Source organism: Ranitomeya imitator, chromosome 3 (genome assembly GCF_032444005.1).
Source record: "Ranitomeya imitator isolate aRanImi1 chromosome 3, aRanImi1.pri, whole genome shotgun sequence".
In the NCBI taxonomy this organism is placed as follows: domain Eukaryota; kingdom Metazoa; phylum Chordata; class Amphibia; order Anura; family Dendrobatidae; genus Ranitomeya; species Ranitomeya imitator.
In genome coordinates, this window is record NC_091284.1 from 658,263,560 (window position 1) to 658,284,545 (window position 20,986).

The 20,986-nt window shown below is 46.7% G+C and overlaps 1 protein-coding gene across 1 annotated transcript in view; it reads right to left on the minus strand.

The window, feature by feature from the left end:
* Positions 1-20,986, minus strand: part of NUFIP1 (nuclear FMR1 interacting protein 1) — a 66,769-nt gene that overhangs the window by 11,474 nt on the left and 34,309 nt on the right. Inside the window, exons 6-8 of the mRNA XM_069758256.1 lie at positions 16,398-16,490; positions 8,715-8,947; positions 167-292 (exon numbers count right to left, since the gene is read on the minus strand). Of these exons, the coding sequence (XP_069614357.1) occupies positions 167-292; positions 8,715-8,947; positions 16,398-16,490 (452 nt within the window). The remainder of the gene's footprint in view (positions 1-166; positions 293-8,714; positions 8,948-16,397; positions 16,491-20,986) is intronic.

Genomic DNA, 20,986 nt, shown 5'->3' on the forward strand with positions numbered 1-20,986 from the left:
AAAAGAAATTCTAGCTTGCATTACAATATATTAGAGTTGTTTTCTTGAATCCTATCCAGTATTAGAAAGACAGGAGGCCACGAAGAATTACTCTTTAGCTTCAGGACAACAGTTCCACTAGAGCTGGGGACACTGATGAACATTATGCTGCTACTTATCCACTCACCCTCGGGTTCGCTGTCACTATCGGAGGCGCTCCCATAGCAGGATATCAGTTGGCTTAGGGCGGACGTTACTTGCTTTGGAACGACGGTTAGGCTGGTGGATGTTGGGTCTTCACCACTGTCAGATCCTACATGTAGAAATGAGAACAAATAATGGACCAATGCTCCATGGTGTAACAACATAACACAAACCATAAAGTCATGCACTAATATGCATGTGGATAGGGGGAAGACATATCCAGAGCAGGTAGTGTGTTAATCTGGAAATATTATATGTTAACTGGCTTTTGAACCCGTTCTATGCCTGGGAGGTACACTTATACAATGTCTTCAAAAAAAATGTCTTCAAAAAAAATGTCTTCAATAAAATGGCGACGGCCAGCTATAGACTGCTATGGTGACATAGTAGTACATTTCTTCAGTAAAATGGTGCGTGTTTCCCCCATTGCACAGTACCAAGTATAGTACTTTTGTTGAGAAAGCAGTAAAACTAAGTCTGCTGCTTCTGTTCATGTCACGCTGAGCAGTGTTCCTACTTATGTAAAGTATATTACTAAGATTAATGGAAATTTACTATGAACAGCACCAGAACTGTTTTGGCAGTAAAGTTATTTACCATGAACAACTGAATTTCATGCAAAGTTATCCTGGAGGCCCCATCACTACAGGCTACCTGGGCAACTCTGCCAACAGATCAGTAATTACATTGAATGTCACACTCGGGTGCCAAGTGCCCAACGGGTAACTGACTCTGGGGGCTCACAGTTATGCTATAATGTAATTATTACATTACCTTCATTCACAAATTTACCTATGCATCAATAATAATAAATAATGGGTGGGGGCCCACCGGGAATCCGCCTGTTCCCCAGTGGGACAGTCTGAGCCTGATTACATGGATATGAGTGCGCGCGCGAACGTGAGTGCGCGCGCGAACGTGAGTGCGCGCGCGAACGTGAGTGCGCGCGCGAACGTGAGTGCGCGCGCGAACGTGAGTGCGCGCGAACGTGAGTGCGCGCGAACGTGAGTGCGCGCGAACGTGAGTGCGCGCGAACGTGAGTGCGCGCGAACGTGAGTGCGCGCGTGTATGTGTGTGAGCATGTGTATGTATATATAAATATACATACACTACTTCATTTCTAGGAGCCGCTGCAGAGCAAAGGTAGACCTTGCCATTACCTTCCCTGGCAAAAATCAGCTCGATTCTCTTTTGTCAAATGACATTAAAGGGACTGTCCACAATGAGAAATCTACTTCCAAATGAATGGACTAACTTTTAATTTCAAAATAAAATAAGGAAACTGTACAGATCGACAAAAAATCTCATGTTGTCATTATGTGTCTACAGTTCCTATGCCTCTTACTACTACTACTAGAAGTGGGGAACAAATAAGTGGAGGCCAGTAATGGACTGCACATTGGGATGGTTTCTGCAGACGCGGCTGTTTGCACACTGATAGTTGTTATTCTAAATCTCCTATCGGCAAAGATGCTGTCTCTTAATCTGGATGAATTGGAAAGGAAAAAAAAACAGGATTTTTGGTTGCTTACCGTAAAATCTGTTTCTTGGAGCCTCCATTGGGGGACACAGGAACCATGGGTGTATGCTGCTGCCACTAGGAGGCTGACACTATGCAAATAACAAAATTAGCTCCTCCTCTGCAGTGTACACCCCACCGACTGGCATTAAACTCTTCAGTTAGTGAGAAAGCAGTAGGAGAAAGAACAAGGTTGAAAAACCATAACCACAAACTTGAGAACTGTAAACGTGAGAACAGTCAGAGAACATATAACAAAAAACATTGGGAGGGTGCTGTGTCCCCCAATGGAGGCTCCAAGAAACAGATTTTACGGTAAGCAACCAAAAATCCTGTTTTCTTTATCGCCTCTCATTGGGGGACACAGGAACCATGGGACGTCCCAAAGCAGTCCCAAGGGCGGGAAAACAGACTTCCATCAGGTCAGAGGACTCACCACTGCCGCCTGCAGGATCCTTCTGCCTAGGCTGGCGTCCGCCGATGCGTAGGTATGGACCTTGTAAAATTTGGCGAACGTGTGGATGGAAGACCAAGTTGCCGCTTTGCAAAGCTGTAGGGCGGAAGCCCTGTGGTGCACCGCCCAGGAGGCGCCGACTGCCCGAGTAGAGTGAGCCTTAATCCCAGGAGGGGGCACTCTGTTCTTGACCCGGTAAGCCTCCAAAATTGCCGTTCTGATCCAGCGAGCAATAGTCGCTTTAGAAGCCGGCTGGCCTCTGCGCGTGCCATCAGGAATGACGAAAAATGAATCCGTCTTCCGGAAAGAGGATGTTCTATCCAGATAAATCCTCACTGCCCTGACTAGGTCCAGCTTGTTCAACGATCGCTCCAGAGGATGAGTCGGAGCTGGACAAAAGGAAGGTAGAACGATGTCCTCGTTGAGGTGGAAGGTGGAAACCACCTTAGGAAGAAAAGAAGGTGGAGGTCGGAAGACCACCTTGTCCTGGTGAATGACCAAAAACGGAGGGCGGCAAGACAGTGCCGCCAGCTCGGAAACGCGGCGAATGGACGTGATGGCCACAAGAAAGGCCACCTTCCAAGATAAAACTGATAGAGGAATCTCCCTAAGAGGTTCAAAGGGAGAAACCTTCAGAACGTCCAGTACCAGGTTTAGGTCCCATGCCCCCACAGGGGCCCTGTACGGCGGGACGGCGTGGGCTACCCCCTGAAAGAAGGTCTTAACCTGTGGCCGAGAGGCCAAGGTCTTCTGAAAGAGGATGGAAAGCGCAGAGACCTGACCCTTCAGGGAACTAAGAGCCAGGCCCGAATCCAGTCCTGCCTGAAGGAAGGCCAAAAGAGAAGGCAGGGAAAAAACCATAGGCGGCACGCGGTTGGACTCGCACCAACGGAAGTAGGCCTTCCAGGTGCGGTAGTAGATCCTGGAAGACGAAGGCTTCCGAGCCTGAATCATGGTGTGAATGACCCGGTCCGAAAGGCCGGACGCTCTTAGAACCGCGGTCTCAACAGCCACGCCGTTAAACTGAGCGACCGAGAATTCGGGTGGCAGATAGGACCCTGGGACAGCAGATCGGGCCTGTCTGGAAGGCGCCAGGGAGCGTCCGCGAGAAGGTTGACGAGCTCCGCGAACCAAGCTCTCCTGGGCCAATCCGGGGCGATCAGGATGACCGGCACCCCTTCCGCTTTGATCTTCTTCAACAGTTTGGGAAGTAATGGAAGGGGTGGGAACAGATAGGGCGTCTCGAACTGTGACCAAGGAATGGCCAGAGCATCGACGCCCACTGCGAGAGGATCGCGTGACCTGGAGACGAATTGTGGAACCTTCCTGTTGATCCGAGACGCCGTGAGATCCACATCCGGAGTTCCCCATCGAAGACAAATCTGATGGAAGACCTCCGGATGCAGGGACCATTCCCCCGCCGCGAGACCCTCGCGGCTGAGGAAGTCGGCGGCCCAGTTTTCTACGCCGGGGATATGCACCGCGGATATCACCGGAACCGTTGCCTCTGCCCAAAGGAGGATCTTGGACACCTCGGCAAGGGCCAAGGAGCTCCGAGTCCCCCCCTGATGGTTGACATATGCCACAGCCGTGGCATTGTCCGTCTGGATCCGGACTGGAAGGCCCCTGAGAATCCTTTCCCAATGGCGGAGGGACAGAAAGATGGCCCGAATTTCGAGGACGTTGATCGGCAGCGCGGACTCCTGTAGCGACCAACGGCCCTGAACCGTCAGGTGGCGAAAAACCGCACCCCAGCCGATCAGGCTGGCATCCGTTGTCACCACCTGCCAGTGAACCGGAAGGAAGGACCTGCCCTGGGAGATGAGAGGAGACGTCAGCCACCAGTTGAGAGACCGCTTGACCCGAAAGGAGAGTCTGATCGGCCGATCCAGGGAGAAGACCGACCTGTCCCACTGAGACAGAATGGCTTGCTGAAGGGGTCGAGAATGGAATTGGGCGAAGGGAATCGCTTCCAAGGTAGCTACCATCCTCCCCAGAACCTTCATGGCCGATCGGAGGGAGGGAGGCCGAGGACCCTGGAGCAAGAGAATGTCCCGACAAAGGGTGGATCTCTTGTCCTTGGGAAGGAAGACTCTGGACTGACGAGTGTCGAAGAGCATGCCCAGAAAGATGATGCGCTGAGAAGGAATAAGGCAGGACTTCTTCCGGTTGACCAGCCATCCGAAACGGGATAAGGTGTCGAGAACAATGGACAAGCTTTCGTGGGCCTGAGCAAAGGACGGAGCCTTGATGAGGATGTCGTCGAGGTATGGAAACAGAACCAAGCCTCTGACTCTCAAAATGGCCATCAGCGCCGCCATGATTTTCGTGAACACCCTTGGCGCGGTTGCGAGACCGAACGGCAGGGCGACGAACTGAAAATGATCTTGTTGCACTGCGAAGCGCAGGAAACGGTGATGTCCGGGAAATATTGGAACATGTAGGTAGGCGTCCTGGATATCTATAGAGCATAGAAATTCCTGAGCCTCCATGGAAGCAATTACTGAACGAAGGGATTCCATCCTGAAGTGTCTCAGGCGAACCCTCCTGTTCAACAATTTGAGGTCCAGAATGGGACGAACCTTGCCGTCTTTTTTCGGTACCACAAAGAGGTTCGAGTAGAAACCCGTGTACCGTTCCTTTTCTGGGACGGGAACGATTACCCCGGATTTGAGCAGAGAAGCGATGGCTGCGAAGAAGCCCGGAACCAAAGCGGGATCTTTTGGAGGACGAGATTGGAAGAAACGATCTCTGGGTCGGGAGGCGAACTCTATTTTGTATCCCGAAGACACAACTTCCCTGACCCATGCATCCTCTACTGCGGAAATCCAGACGTCCCTGAAACGGAGAAGACGGCCCCCCAACCTGGGAGTTGGGCTGGAGTCTTGCCGAGAGTCATGCGGAAGTGGATCTTCCAGTCCTGGGCCTGGACGATCTACCCTGGGAATAGCGAGGACGCCAGGACGGAGTGGGCCTGAAGGACACCGCCTTCTTCTCTTGACGTGCCTGTGGCCTCTGTTGCTGCTGGGAAAAGGAGTTTGACGCAGCGAAACGACGAAAAGGCCGGAACGAGCGAAACTGCCGTCTAGGAGGAGGGCGACGAGGTTTAGCCTGGGGGAGAAGGGAACTTGTGCCCCCAGTGGCGTCCTTAATGATCTGGTCCAGCTGGGAACCAAAGAGACGAGAGCCCTGGAAGGGCAGACTAGTGAGGGACTTTTTGGAGGACAAGTCCGCCTGCCAGGCCTTGAGCCAAACGGTCCGGCGGATGGCAACGGCATTGCTGGAAGCCTGAGCCGCACAAGACGCGACATCCAGGGAGGCGGAAACCAGGTATTCACCAGCGTGGGAAATCTGGTTGGCAAGTTCCGCTAATTGCGCGGGAGGAGCCCCGTCCAGGATACCTCGCCGCAGATCCTTGGCCCATTTTGAGATGGATTTTGAGGCCCAAGTGGAAGCAAAGGCCGGGCATAGCGCTGCTGAAGCCGCTTCGAAGGCAGATTTTGCGAAGGATTCTATAACTCTGTCGTTAGAGTCCTTCAGAGACGCTCCGCCGGACAGTGGGAGCACCGTGTTGGTGGACAGCCTGGACACAGGTGGATCCACCGAGGGAGAGACCGTCCAATTGGCGGTAAGATCTGGTGAAAAAGGATATAACACCCCCAGGCGTTTTCCCCTCTGAAAACGTCTGGTCGGATTCTCTCTCTCTCTGGTCAGGATTTCCTCGAATTCAGGATGAGGGGCAAAAAATCTTGAAGGTGGTTTGGCCCGTCTAAACGAAACCGCCTGATCTGCGGGTTCCGTAGAGGGATCCTTAATGCCGCAGGTTTGGTTTATAGCCCGAATGAGGTTCTGGACCGACTCACTCATGGTGGCGATTTGGCTAGGATCCAACTCCGACATCTCCTCTGAGGGCGCATCAGATAAAGCCTCGCCTGACTCAGGGGAGGAGGAACGGTGCGACACCAACCGCGGGGGAGGGCCGTGCGGCGAGATGGAACGCGAAGAGGACTCAGACCGACGTTGCTGTCTGGACCTTTGTGGCTAATCAAGGAGGGCTCGGGCGGCGGTTCCTGCGACCCGCTGGCCACTGCAGGGGTCTGCAGGGGTAACCGATCCAGCGCGGACACCAGGGTTTGAGACACCCGTGTTAAATCGGCCACCGATTGTGACAGAGACGCGGCCCAGCCTGGGATGGGGGGATCACTCTCGGGCGGAACAGCCGGGGGATCCTGGGCGGTGGGAACAATCGGGTTGCTGCAGGACTGACACAGCGGGGAGGACTGACCTGAGGGAAGTTTGCTGTTACAGGACGAACATGCAAAGTACGTGACTAAGGCAGAAGATGAAGAGGTAGGGGGACGAGAGCGGCCCCCTTTAGAGGTAGACATTTTTAGGGACCCTGAAGATGCCAGTGGGTTAGGGGACAGTGGGCAGAGGGGGGTGTCAGTCTGCAGTGCAGCTACTCACGGACCCGGTCCTGGAAGATGTCCCACTTGTCCTCGGCGGAGAACTTCCCTGAGGTGCTGATTCTGCGATGCTGAGCCACAGAAGATGCGAGTGCTGCTGCTGTGAGAAGCGGTGCACACCGGCCGAGGGACCCACGAGGAAGGGGGTGGAGCCAGACGCAGAGGCGCCGGTGGGCAGGGCGCAGTATGTCGGGCGGGAAAGAAGCCCGCCCGCAGAACCGGAAGTGAGGAGCCGAGAAACCGGAAGTAGGCCCCGGCGTAAGCCGGGACCTAAATTAGAGACCGGCGCCGCCGGAGAAGGGAACCGCGGCGCCGGAGCAGCGCGCCGCAGAGTCCGAGAAGAGCGGCAGTCCGCCAAGGCTGCCCGAACGGAACCGGCGGGGCCGCGGCGCCAGAGGCAGGCCCCGGCAGAAGCCGGGACCCAAACTAGAGGCCGGCGCCGCCGGAAAATCGCGGCGCCGGAGAATCGCGGCGCCGGAGCGTCGCCAGAGGATCGCGGCGCCGGAGCGCCGCCTGAGAATAGCGGCGCCGGAGCGCCGCTGGAGAGTGGCGGCGTCGGAGCGCCGCAGAAAGCAAGCGGCACGGCACCCTGCCAAGGACGCCGTGCAGACACAGGACACACCGCGGCCGCCGAGAAGCGATGGGGGAGCGGCGCGGCAGCCCGCCAGGCCGAGACTCCACAAGGGAGACACCGTGGCTGTGCGGCCGCCAATGAAGGAGAGCCCCGGAGGAAAATGAGCCACAGCCCCCGTGGCTGTCCCTGGGATCCCCCCAAAACAAACGCCATGAGGGAGGACCGGGGGACATCTGGAGAAAAGATCCCGGGGGAATGGAGAGCCCGCCAGGGGGAAATACTCACCTAAACATCCCACGCCGTTACTAACCTGAGGGGAATGAGACGTCCACGGAGCTGTGATGGACGTCCTCGTCTCCTCCGACCGACAGGCTCTGGTAGGCGAGTGGGTGGGGGACGGAGCCAGGACCGGACTTCTGAGCACGCTTCTGTGCTAGGATCTTGGTCCTGGAGAGGGATCTATGAGGATACGGGGTGGCAGTACACGCCGTACTCATAGTCCGTATTGTGGGACTACAGGCGTGACTGCTCACCCTGTATCCCTCTGGAAGAAAACCTGAAAAGAAACGACGCACATTGAGGTAGATAAGGGTCTAATGAAAGACCCGTGTCCACCTCCTACTGACACTAAGCTAAACTGAAGAGTTTAATGCCAGTCGGTGGGGTGTACACTGCAGAGGAGGAGCTAATTTTGTTATTTGCATAGTGTCAGCCTCCTAGTGGCAGCAGCATACACCCATGGTTCCTGTGTCCCCCAATGAGAGGCGATAAAGAAATAAAAACATTTCCAATGGAAGACTTTATATTTATCCTGCAATCAAATTCATGCTGCCCGAACAATTGCAGCCAGGTATGTTTTACTCCCGGGGATTATGGGACCAATTCATCAAGGTGTTTTCACCAGTTTTCTTAAAACTTTGAAATGTTGCAAAGTTTTTGCATTTGGTATGGTGTCGATTTTTAATTGATCTAGCTTACTAATTCATCCAACCACTGTAGATAAACTGATTCATTTATATTTTATCATCTCCCCCTTAATGGAAATGGTTAAACCCAGCACCTTTAATTTAAATGTTTTCCCACCCAGTATTTAATTGTCCTATATAACTATCTACTACCAGTACTTTTAACCAATTCTGTTTCCCCTAATTCGTATGTAGGGTACAGTTGAATTCGAAGGCCCCGAGGTACGATCTTCTGACTGTGATAATTTTCTAAAGTAGCACGATTCCACCATAGTCTTATTTTGCGTTGTAACGCATTTCTATACTGAAAAATGAGGTCCTTAGTTTCCAATGGGACATCCTGCGAAACTGTCGGGACACTTTGTTTGTATATGTATCTGCATTAGTCATTTAACTATATTCCTTCTGTTCGTATATAATGATCTGTTGATATGGCTTTGTACCACCTATATACTTTCTGTTCTCTATTTCTTTGTAATCATTTTTTTAATCCTGATTGTTACCACTCACTCCCTTTAAGTGCAGGACATTTGCCATATGAACAAATAGATACCTTGGTCACTGCCAGCGAGTATGTCTAGCGGATTCACAGCCTGTTCATCACTCTGATGGGTCAGTGCTTCTTTGGAAGGCTCTACAGATTTATCTTCTGGTTTCGCAGGCTCTTGCCTATTTGCGGCCTTATGGTCTCTGAATCTTCTTCCCCTGTGTCTCCCATGTTTGTGATTTTTCCAAGACGATTGTTCCTTGTTACCACCTGGCCCATTCCTCATTCCCTTCATCTTTCTGCAGGAATACCCAGTGTTAGTAAGTAAAAATCAAGACAAGCATAATTGCTTACCTGGCAAACAACGTGACCCAAATACAAGAGCTAAAAGTCAAGGCTGTGAATTAGAGCGGAATAAAGGCAATTTGCAAAATTAAACTTGTACAACTGATTGTATTGATTCATTAGTGTCAACCCAGTATCGTTATTTTCTTGACAACAGACCTTCAGACTCCGTATGCGGGCTTAGAAATGGGTGGGTGAACAAGAGCGTCACGAAGCATAGGAACTAGTTAAGCCCCTCATACACAGAATAACGTCGGGCGCCCTCTCTGATAACTGGTTCGGCCAAATCTCTAATGTGTATGAGGACGTGGGCCAGTTGTCAGGAAGATAACGATGAGCCGTTTGAAATCAGACATGCTCAGTCAACGAGTATTCCTGGAAGTAAGCTGCCGACAGAGATGCGAGTCAATGGAATCCCCATAGAGAATGCAGGAGTGCTTGGCTGAACGATCGCTCCTGTGTATGGGAGAGACAGCCAAGATGGTGGCTGGCTGAACAATAGGCCAAAGCATCATTCGGCTGAAAGACATCTAATGGAGGCCTTTAGAGTGCAAGTCATTACATCACTTGAATAACAGCTGATCTGCGGTGTCCAAGTGGGACCACTAGGGCTATGTGCACACGTTCAGGATTTTAGCGTTTTTTTTTAGCTTTTTGGGGCAGTTTTCAGCTATAAAAAAAAAAAACCGCTTACATAAGCATCCCATCATTTTTAATGCATTCCGCATTTTTTGTGCACGTTGCGTTATTTTTCCACGGCGGAATCGCATTCCATAAAAAAACGCAGCATGTTCATTCTTTGGGCGGAATTGCGGCGATTCCGCACACATAGGAAAGCATTGATCCGCTTACTTCCCACATGGGGCTATGCCCACCATGCGGAAGTAAGCGGATTATGTGCGGTTGGTACCCAGGGTGGAGAAAAGGAGACTCTCCTCCAGGCCCTGGAAACCATACACCTGTAAAAAAAAAAAAAAAAAATCAAATAAAATTGTGATATTCTCACCTTCCAGCGGCCACCGCAGCCTTCCCACTCCTCGCGATGCTCCTGTTCCCAGTAATGCCTTGCGACAATGACCTGTGATGACGTAGCGGTCTCGCGTGATGCTACATCATCTGGGGTCATTGCCGCGAGGCATTACTGGGAACGGGAACTGCCGGGAGCATCGCGAGGAACGGGAAGGCTGCAGGGGCCCTCAGAAGGTGAGAATATCACGATTTTTATTTTTTTAAATTATTTTCAATATTAGATCTTTTACTATTAATGCTGCACAGGCAGCATCAATAGTAAAAAGTTGGTCACACTTATCAAAATACTATGTTTGACAAGTGTGACCAACCTGTAGCATAGCTTGGAAAACGCTAGCATTCTGCAAGCTAATTACGCTTGCAAAACACTAGTGTTTAGCAGGAATATGCATGCCAATTCCGCATGCGTTATACCTGCGGCAGGGAGTTGCGGAAATTATGCAACGTGTGCACATAGCCTAAATGTTCTCATCCATCCTCTCAGTGGATGGACATTGAACAAAGATTGAACAGGATGCTACAGGTGAACAACTAGCTACATCGGTGGTGCCATCAGCAACGTTTTGGGTTTCTTGATTATGGGGTGAATTACCTGCATGATGGACTCCTGTAGCCCTGCTAAAGATGGGTTGCAGCTTACGAAAACAAGAAAACATTTGGTAGATACCTTGCTACACTCAGCAGAAACTAAACTACTGCAATGTGGAATAGGAAAAATACCGTAAGGAAAAAGCATGCAGCTAATTAATTCTTTTGAGAACCCTACTATTAGAAGTGGAAAGAACAAAAGAGAACAAATTATGAATGAAAACAGAGGGGCAAGAGAGACTACAAACTAAAATGTCTATACAAATGCACAGAGCATGGGAAACAAACAAGAAGAATTCAAGGTGCTAACATAGGAAGAGATATGATGTCAAAGGCATCACTGAAACTTGGTGGGATGATACACTATTGGAATACAAACCTTGAAAGCTAGAACTTATTTATAAGAAAAAGGCTCAAGAGGGGAGGATGTTTTATATTGTATGTTAAGAAAATGTATATCTCCATAGAGATCCAAGCTTCAGAGAATGGTAGCTCTGTAAAAACTGGCTAAGAAAACAAGGAGAGAAATAAACAACCGCATGTGTGAAAGACACTTGGGTATACTAATAGATCACAGACTGAACTGTTGATATGAGTCAACGCATCACAAAAAAAGGGAAATACACAGTTCTGGGATGTATTAAGGGAAGCATAGAATCTAGTTCATGTGAAATAATTATCCCCCTCTACCCCTCCGGTCATAAGTCATCCGAAATGCTGTGTCCAGTTCTGGGCACCATATATTAAAAAAAAAAAAAAAAAAAAAAAAAAAGCATTGAAAAACTGAAGAAGGTTTAGAGAACTACCAAGATGGTGAGTAGTCTGCAGCTATGTTGTACAAGCAATGGATTTGGGAATGTTAAGGTAGCAAAAAAAAGCCTAGAGACTTAAAGGGAACCTGTCACCCACAAAATGGAAGATAAGCTAAGCCCACCGGCATCAGGGGCTTATCTACAGTATTCTGTAATGCTGTAGATAAGACCCCGATGTATCCTGAAAGATGAGAAAAAGAGGTTAGATTATACTCACCTGGGTTGGCGGTCCAGGCCGGGGCCTCCCAGCTTCATAGGATGACGTCCTCTTCTTGTCTTCTGGCTGCGGCGCAGGCATACTTTGTCTGCCCTGTTGAGGGCAGAGCAAAGTACTGCAGTGCGCAGGCGTCGGGCCTCTCTAAAAAGTACGCCTGCGCCTCAGCGTAAAGACAAGAAGAGGACGTCATCGTAAGAACATGGGAGGCCCCAGACTGGACCGCGACGCCCATTGGTCTGGACCGCAGCGGGACCACCCTTGGGTGAGTATAATCTAACCTCTTTTTCTCATCTTTCAGGATACATCGGGGGCTTATCTACAACATTACAGAATGCTGTAGATAAGCCCCTGATGCCGGTGGGCTTAGCTCATCTTCCATTTTGGGGGCGACAGGTTCCCTTTAATAGCGGTCTACAAATATCTGAAGAGATGTCACAGGGTAGAGGGACCATCCTTATTCTCATTTGCACTTGCAAACATGAGAAACAATGGAATGAAGCTGAAAGGGAGAAGATAGATTAGATATTGTAAAAAAGTTTTTTCTAATAAGGGTGATCAATGAGTGGAACAGGCTGCCACGAGAGGTGGCGAGTTCTCCTTCAATGGAAGTCTTCAAACAGAGGCAGGATAGACATCTGTTTGAGATGGTTTACTGAATCCTGTGTTGCACAGGGGGTTGGACACGATGACCCTGGTGGTCCCTTCCAAATATAACCTATGATTCTTTGTGTAGAGCTGTGCTGTTCCAGCTAAATACAAGTCTTACTTTCGGCTGCTGTCAGAGCAGATAACCACTGATTAGTTGGGGTGGTAGGTGTCGGACCCCCGTCAATCTAATGACAAAATGATCTATCCATGGAAAAGGTTATTAATATGTTAGTCCTTGATAGCGCCTTTAACTGCAAAAGTCAGCAACAGCAAAACAGTTATATACCTTAACAGGGAATGTCAGAGGAAAAATAAATTCATAACATCTCAAGGGAGGGGGCATTCACCCTCCCCCTAAACAGAATCTCCAGCAGGACAAGAGCTTTACACTCCTTGAAGTTGAATTACACAGTTGACATACGGGATGAAAGGAAATTAGTGATAGTCAAGGAGTGACAAACCTAATTAAAAGCCAGAGGCTACCTGCAGTACCCAGGTGATGGAAACTGGTTATATCCTGTGGGAAACTGACAGTCTGAGGTTTATAGATTGGAGGGGCAGAACCGGCTATGATGAAAATCTCTTCAGGCTTTATGTCCCCAATGGAAAGTTATAAATATTGGGGTTTGTATAGATCCGATATTGATGGGGCGCTCATTTTCAACTTCACGACTAATAGGGTAAAAATATGCATATTTTTTCATAACTGAGACTGCCCAATCATGCCCAAATTAATAGTGGCCAGATTGACAACAGCAATGCCATGTTTTCCATCATCTATCAAAAAGGTAAAATTACATTAAAAAATAGGACGTCGGTATTGAACGTCTGATCTTCTGGAGTGAAGATATAGTGCATGTTGGGAATATTATAATTTTCGAAAAACTGAAGCCACATCCCACTATCAGACCCAATCAATGGGTGGTATGAGGGTGTAACTTAGGGGCTAATAAAAAGCCAAGGTTAATTATGATTGGTGTTCAATGCAGGGAGTATAGGCTATCTGTATAGGCACAATCCACACTCACAGGACGTTATCCAACCGAAGTGCTCCCCTTTGCTAAGGTCTGAGCCATCTCTGACCAGCGTAAATTTCATTTGTCATTTTTATTTTATGTAATTGTATATGATGTAGCATTGTTTTAATAGTAATCTTTTTATATAGTAATCTTTATTTATATAGCGCCAACATATTCCGCAGCGCTTTACAGTTTAACACACAAAAGTCATAAGTAACAACGTTAACAATACAATAATTAAAGCAAAATAAGACGACCCTGCTCGTGAGAGCTTACAATCTACAATGAGGTGGGGGAGATGCAAAGTACAGGTGTGTATTTACAATGATGTATTTACAATGATGGTCCAGCCATCTTCAGGGGGTGAAGGATAGATGGAGATAGTGAATGGGCTACACACACACACAAAATGGCTTGTGGCCTTGTCGCCTTTGTAAAGTTTACTGTTTGTTGTTTTGTTTTTTAAACACGCCTTTTTGGATTAAATATAAAAATGTAATAGTTCTGTTACTAACGTTCTGTAAACTGCACCTTGAAGCCATACACAACCTGAAACCGGTGTCCAATCAGCTAGTATTAACAATTGGTGGTGGCCACGATTAGTTACTTTTGTTATTGCTGAGGTGGCAGTGACCATACTGGGAATATATACACACATACTCCATGCATTGGAATCTGAAGTGTATATGTGCTCACTGTTTGCTTCCCAATAACTGGCCTAGTAGTGGTAATAGCCTGCAGCCTTCCCCATTAACAGTCAGTCAGTTACAGAGGCAGCAAAGGGCTATTCATGAAAAAAAGGCAACAGCATTGTGGGCTCAGCGTGACCCTCCTGGCTGTGATCATTTAGGGTATATGCACACGTTGCGGATTTCCTGCGGATCTGCAGCGTTTTTTGCTGTGCAAAAACACTGCAGATCCACAAGTGATTTACAGTACAATGTAAATCAATGTGGAAAAAAACAAAAAGGCTGTGCTGATGGTGCGGAAAATTCCGTGTGGAAACGCTGCAGATTTAAAAAAAAAAAAAGTAGCATGTCACTTTTTTGCGGATCTGCAGCGTTTTTGTACCCATTCCATGATAGAAATCCGCAGGGGTAAAAACCGCAGTAAATCAGCAAAAAATCTGCAGCAAATCTGCAACAAAAACGCACAAAATCAACACAAAAAATGCGACAAATCCGCACCTGTGTTTTCTGCCAAGAGATGCAGAATCCGCAGCAGAAATTCCTAAGCCTAATCCGCAACGTGTGCACATAGCCTTACAGGGCAAATTAAAGAGGGTGTTTAAAGGTAAGGGATCGCAATTTTTGATGATTAATGAAATGTTTCATTGATTTTTGTATTGGTGGAGGAAGGGGGAGTGTTTTTTTTTTTTTTTTAATACGGTTATAGGAGTCTAAGGTCTGTTTCTGACCTCCTCTCCAATGCAGTGAACGTACATGATGTGTATTCCACATGTTTCTTGGCAAGCATAATTAGAGAGGGAACAACTACGTGCTGAGCTCCATTGAGGACACAAAAGCAGAAGAGTGAGCACATCCAGTGCTCTAAGTACAGCCAGGGACCGTGGCAATGAGCCTTCAATGTGCTCACCACCGCAACCCTCTAATAATGTTCAGTGACAAAAGGGACACCAGTCAAATCAGTGTCATCACCAATAAAATTACACTGCATGAATTCAAAACATGATCCTCCCTCCTATAGCCAGCACCATAAGGGGAGAAGCAGCAGTAACGCCACACAATTGGGTGCAGTTGTAGACCTCTTTTGCAGTAGTCCTGATGCATAGCATTTTCTGCTTTTTTTTTGCAAAGTTAAGCAGCTGCACCCTCTAGTGAGGAAGAGCAAAAAAAAAAATGACAAAATAAAAAAAATATATATTTTTTTTCCCTATTTTTTGTCAAGAACAAGAAATAAACCCCAAACAAATCACAAAACAAATGAAGAGTACATTATTATTATTTTGGGAAACAGATTCCTTATAACCAGTTCATGACTGGGCCACAGTTATCCCAGTTCTAGACCAAGCTAATTTTCATGTTTTTTAATATATGGAGTTTAAAAATGTGATATCCGTGGTAAAAAAAAAAAAAATGAGCACAAAATGAACCACTAAATGAAATTTTCTTTTGGAGGCAGGGTAAGGCTACGTTCACACTGGCGTTTTTTTGCCAGATGTCGCAATGCGTCGTTTATGGCAAAAAACGCATCCTGCAAAGTTGTTTGCAGGATGCGTTTTTTCCCCATAGATTAACATTAGCGAAGCTTTGCCACACGTCGCAACCGTCGTGCGACGGTTGCGCCGTGTTGTGGCGGACCGCCGGGAGCAAAAAACGTTAAATGTAACGTTTTTTGCTCCCGATGGACCGCTTTTTCCACCCCCACCTCCCCGCACCTCACAATGGGGCAGCGGATGCGCCGGAGAAATGAATCCGCTGCACCCGTTGTGCGGCGCATCAAACGCTAGCGTCAGAATCTCTGGCCGACGCATTGCGACGGGGAGATTCCGTCGCTAGTGTGAAAGTAGCCTAAGGAACAGTTATCCGTGTTTGTTTTTTACTTTTACCTACTTTTTATTTAGGTCTCAGTTATTTCACATATTTTGTTTTCTATAAGGTCATAACACAACAGACATTTTGGGGGTCACTTCAACATAAAAAAAAATCCGATTTCCCCTTGTATCTGCAGCTGATATATTAGCCCCAGTTACAGTGGAAATTCTGCCTCCTGGCTCCATAACAGAGCTGACTGTCTCCCAAGACACCAAAGGTTCTGTTACCTACCTACACCCAGCAATCACATGACTGCTGTGTCCAAAGAAGGAGACACTGTTCGCGCTTCTTATTACTTATAGTGATGTAGAAGGTATACACAGTAATAAATGGTCTGCCTTCTCTATGGAGAGCTTGGCTGTGTCTGACAGCTGGCTCTCCGCTTCTGCACGATTGCGTGCAGCACCTCTACTATATAGTTACTGCAGAGTAGAAAGCAGGCCATCCAGATGTTTAAAGTCTATGTGCGGTCCAGAAGAAGTTAAGATTGAAACAAGTAGACATTGCCTAAAGCATGACAAAAAGCCAATACAAACCCAAACTGTGCAGTCTTCAGAACGTCCCCTCTCACTTCCCTTTGTTTTTGGAGCTGAATCTTTTTCTCAACGTTTTGTAGAGTTGGGTAGTTTCTAGAAACAGAAAAAGACAAAAATGAGTCTACAGATATGCAAGTATGGATAACTGTGGTAGATACGGGTCCTTGAAATTCATTTATAGAATAATCACAGATAGATATTATACATACATACATATATATTGTACATTCACAATGAAGGAATCAAAACTATGAATTAACACATGTGGAATTATATACTTAACAAAAAAGTGTGAAACATCTGAAAATATGTCTTATATTCTAGGTTCTTCAAAGTAGCCACCTTTTGCTTTGATGACTGCTTTGCACACTCTTGGCATTCTCTTGATGAGCTTCAAGAGGTAGTCACCGGGAATGGTCTTCCAACAATCTTGAAGGATTTCCCAGAGATGCTTAGCACTTGTTGGCCCTTTTGCCTTCACTCTGCGGTCCAGCTCACCCCAAACCATATCGACTGGGTTCAGGTCTGGTGACTGGAGGCCAGGTCATCTGGCGTAGCACCCCATCACTCTCCTTCTTGGTCAAATAGCCCTTACACAGCCTGGAGGTGTGTTTGGGGTCATTGTCCTGTTGAAAAATAAATGATGGTCCAACTAAACGCAAACCGGATGGAATAGCATGCCGCTGCAAAATGCTGTGGTAGCCATGCTGGTTCAGTATGCCTTCAATTTGGTATAAATCCCCAACAGTGTCACCAGCAAAGCACCTCCACACCATCACACCTCCTCCATGCTTCACGGTGGGAACCAGGCATGTAGAGTCCATCCGTCCACCTTTTCTGCGTCGCATAAAGACACGGTGGTTGGAACCAAAGATCTCAAATTTGGACTCATCAGACAAAAGCACAGATTTCCACTGGTCTAATGTCCATTCCTTGTGTTCTTTAGCCCAAACAAGTCGTTTCTGCTTGTTGCCTGTCCTTAGCAGTGGTTTCCTAGCAGCTATTTTACCATGAAGGCCTGCTGCACAAAGTCTCCTCTTAACAGTTGATGTGTCTGCTGCTAGAACTCTGTGTGGCATTGACCTGGTCTCTAATCTGAGCTGCTGTTAACCTGCGATTTCTGAGGCTGGTGACTCGGATAAATGTATCCTCAGAAGCAGAGGTGACTCTTGGTCTTCCTTTCCTGGGGCGGTTCTCATGCGAGCCAGTATCTTTGTAGCGCTTGATGGTTTTTGCCACTGCACTTGGGGACACTTTCAAAGTTTTCCCAATTTTTCGGACTAACTGACCTTCATTTCTTAAAGTAATGATGGCCACTCGTTTTTCTTCACTTAGAATTTGTATTATGGCAAGAAAAAAGCAGCTAACAGTCTATTCAGTAGGATTATCAGCTGTGTATCCACCAGACTTCTGCACAACACAACTGATGGTCCCAACACCATTTATAAGGCAATAAATCCCACTTATTAAACCTGACAGGGCACACTTGTGAAGTGAAAACCATTTCTGGGGACTACCACTTGAAGCTCATCGAGAATACCAAAAGTGTACAAAGCAGTCATCAAAGCAAAAAGGTGGCTACTTTGAAGAACCTAGAATATAAGACATTTTCAGTTGTTTCACACTTTTTTGTTAAGTATATAATTCCACATGTGTTAATTCATAGTTTTGATGCCTTCAGTGTGAATGTACAATTTTCATAGTAATGAAAATACAGAAAAATCTTTAAATGAGAAGGTGTGCCCAAACACTTGGTCTGTAATGTAATACATCCATATCCATCTAGATATCTATCCACACACACACACACACACACACTTGTGTAGTTTGGCCAATCCATACAATCGGTTACTCTGTTAGTTATGGCTGTTAATCTGCTAAAGGCTCTCTAAATCCTCATTGTTTTAAAGATCTCTGCTTGCTTTCAGCAAATGGAAACCTCGATTATAAAATCTGTTCTATACATCAGGGTTGTATGCTACTGTGGATGCAAAAGCTTATATTTAGCAGGATGCTGGCTGAGAACAGCTTTAACTAATGAAGTACGGTAACTGATCATAGGGATTGACCAAGCCCACAAAAAGACAGCGCAGACGTCCATTGGCTCTAGAAGGGTCCGCAGTTTATAGAGTACTAGAATGACTTGTTGATCTCTCCAATTTTAAATTGTAGAAAATAATTAGACAACCCATTAATATCTCATTAGGTATTTTTTCCACTCCTAAACATTAGTCCCAGAGCGCAGGGTCAAGTCTTACATAAATCTTCATCTGTAAATTAATGCAGAACGTCAGGGACAAAATGAGGCTAGCTGTATTTATAGCTCTAAGCAACCTGCCAAATTACAGACATGGAACATACCCGACCTTCGCAGACAAAAAAAACACCACAAATGCTTGCTCATTACTTGGAGTAGGCACTCATCCCAGAAAGGGGGTCAATGCGCAGTCACATTTTTAGATTGCATTGCAAATTTCTATGACAACCTGGATCAAAGAAAGAACACTATCAATTTTGTAGGCTAAACAGCCTGAATGACGAAAATTCTTACCTCTTGATATTAGAGAAGTCATAGAAAACTTAAAGATGCACTCCTCCCATCAAAGATTTTATCCTCTTAGTATATTACAATCATATTATATAGCATTATGTACTTACAATTGCTCATTTTGCCTTCTTCCCAGCTAATTCTGCTCTCTGTAGAAACAAAGTCTCTTGTCCCTGCATTTATCAGTCCCCTTTTCATCTACTGACCTAGCTGCTCCGCTCCTCCCACTGCACAAAGACTTTTGCAGTGACTGACGACTAATACAGAGATAATTAACCTCCTGTTTCTACATAGAACTTAGATGGATTCACGTAGTCAATTTTTAATCACGTGATATCATAGACCTTATGGAAAAAAAAGAATTAGCTGGGAAGGGAAAAATGAGCAATTGTAAGTACAAAATATGAGGACTGCAATATATTAAGATAATACAAACTTTGATGAGAGTGATTCTTTCATCCAAAATTAATAGTCACGACATATGTCTGAAAATAGATTTAATATAAACTGTGCAGGAGGTGTGGGTTAAATGTTGTATGTGGATTTCCTGAAGAGGTCGCACTGACCTTGAAACGCGTTGAATAAACCACCTTTTAAATTTATTATCCTTGGAACTTCATCATTAAGGCAGCGCGGATTTAACCCACACCTCCTGCACAGTTTATATTGTCATACGGCCGTTGATCGGCTTGTGGATCTGCAGCAGCCAAAATTGCTACATGCTCTTCATTCAACAGAATCAGGTGAGCAATTCTAAGAAAGCTCTCTTGCTTATCTAGAGGATAAGACCCTATTTTGCGCTTTGTGTCTCCATTTTTTTCCTATAGCTGAAAATGGATTTAGTAATTCTTCATATTGGCAGACACACACACACACACATTCCTGAACAGTTGCAAGAAAAAGTGAACCATTTGGAATTGCATGCATGGCCTCAACCCAAAAAAAAATGTGATCTTGTAGACAAACAAAAGAACTATACAAATGAGGGCTTTTTTTTGGATGGCACTCATTGTTATCCTATGGGGATGGGGCAATGCTGATCAGCGTTTTTCTTTTTTCTCTTCCTGATTCAGGATGAGAGGAAAAAAAAAAAAAATTGCAGCTTGCATCATTTAAAATCTGCGGGGGTGAGGAAATCACCAGGGCATTGCCATCTCCCTTCTGTACCAGTCTGTCGATGTTACGGTAGTTTGTTCACTGTAATTGATACTTGGATTTTGTATATAACCCCCTCATGTACAACAGCATGGAATCAATGATGCTCTAAAAATATTAAATAATACATTTTGTTCTCCATCTTCTTATCACCTGGTGCTACAATTCTCTCACCCGAGAGCATTGGATCACACTAAGCCGACATTGTGATCATTCTCTGAACAGTCTGATTGGAGTGTCATTACCATAATCAATCAAATTCTCTCGGAGGAAAGCATATACACTCGTGTGACCCCGTCCTAACACACAAACTTGTATTGTACATTTATTTTATTGTGGATATTGAATAATATCCGCACTGCAGGGAGACAGTTAATGACTTCTAAGTGTCCCAGTCTGCTTATTAGTTTAGTTGTGACTTCGATAATCACGCTGTATTATTTCGAGATTGTGGAAAAATAAGTACCGTAAATACTCGAGTATAAGCCAAGAATTTCAGCTCATTTTTTTAGGCTGAAATTTCCCCTCTCGACTTATACTCGAGTCATACCCAGGGGTCGGCAAGGGAGGTGGAGCAGCAGCTGTGTAATACTCACCTGCTCCTGGCGCAGTCCCTGGTTCCCCGGCGCCGACAGCTTCTTCCTGTAGTGAGCGGCCACATGGTATTGCTCATTACAGTAATTAATATGGACCCCATTCCACTCCCATAGGGGTGGAGCCACAGTCATTACTGTAATGAGCAGTACCATGTGACTGCTCACTACAGGAAGAAGCTTTCGGCACCAGGGAACCAGGTACCGTGCCAGGAGCAGGTGAGTATAACGCAGTGCGCGATATTCACCTGCTCCCCATACCACCGCCGCCGCTGCGTCTTCCCCGTCCTCTG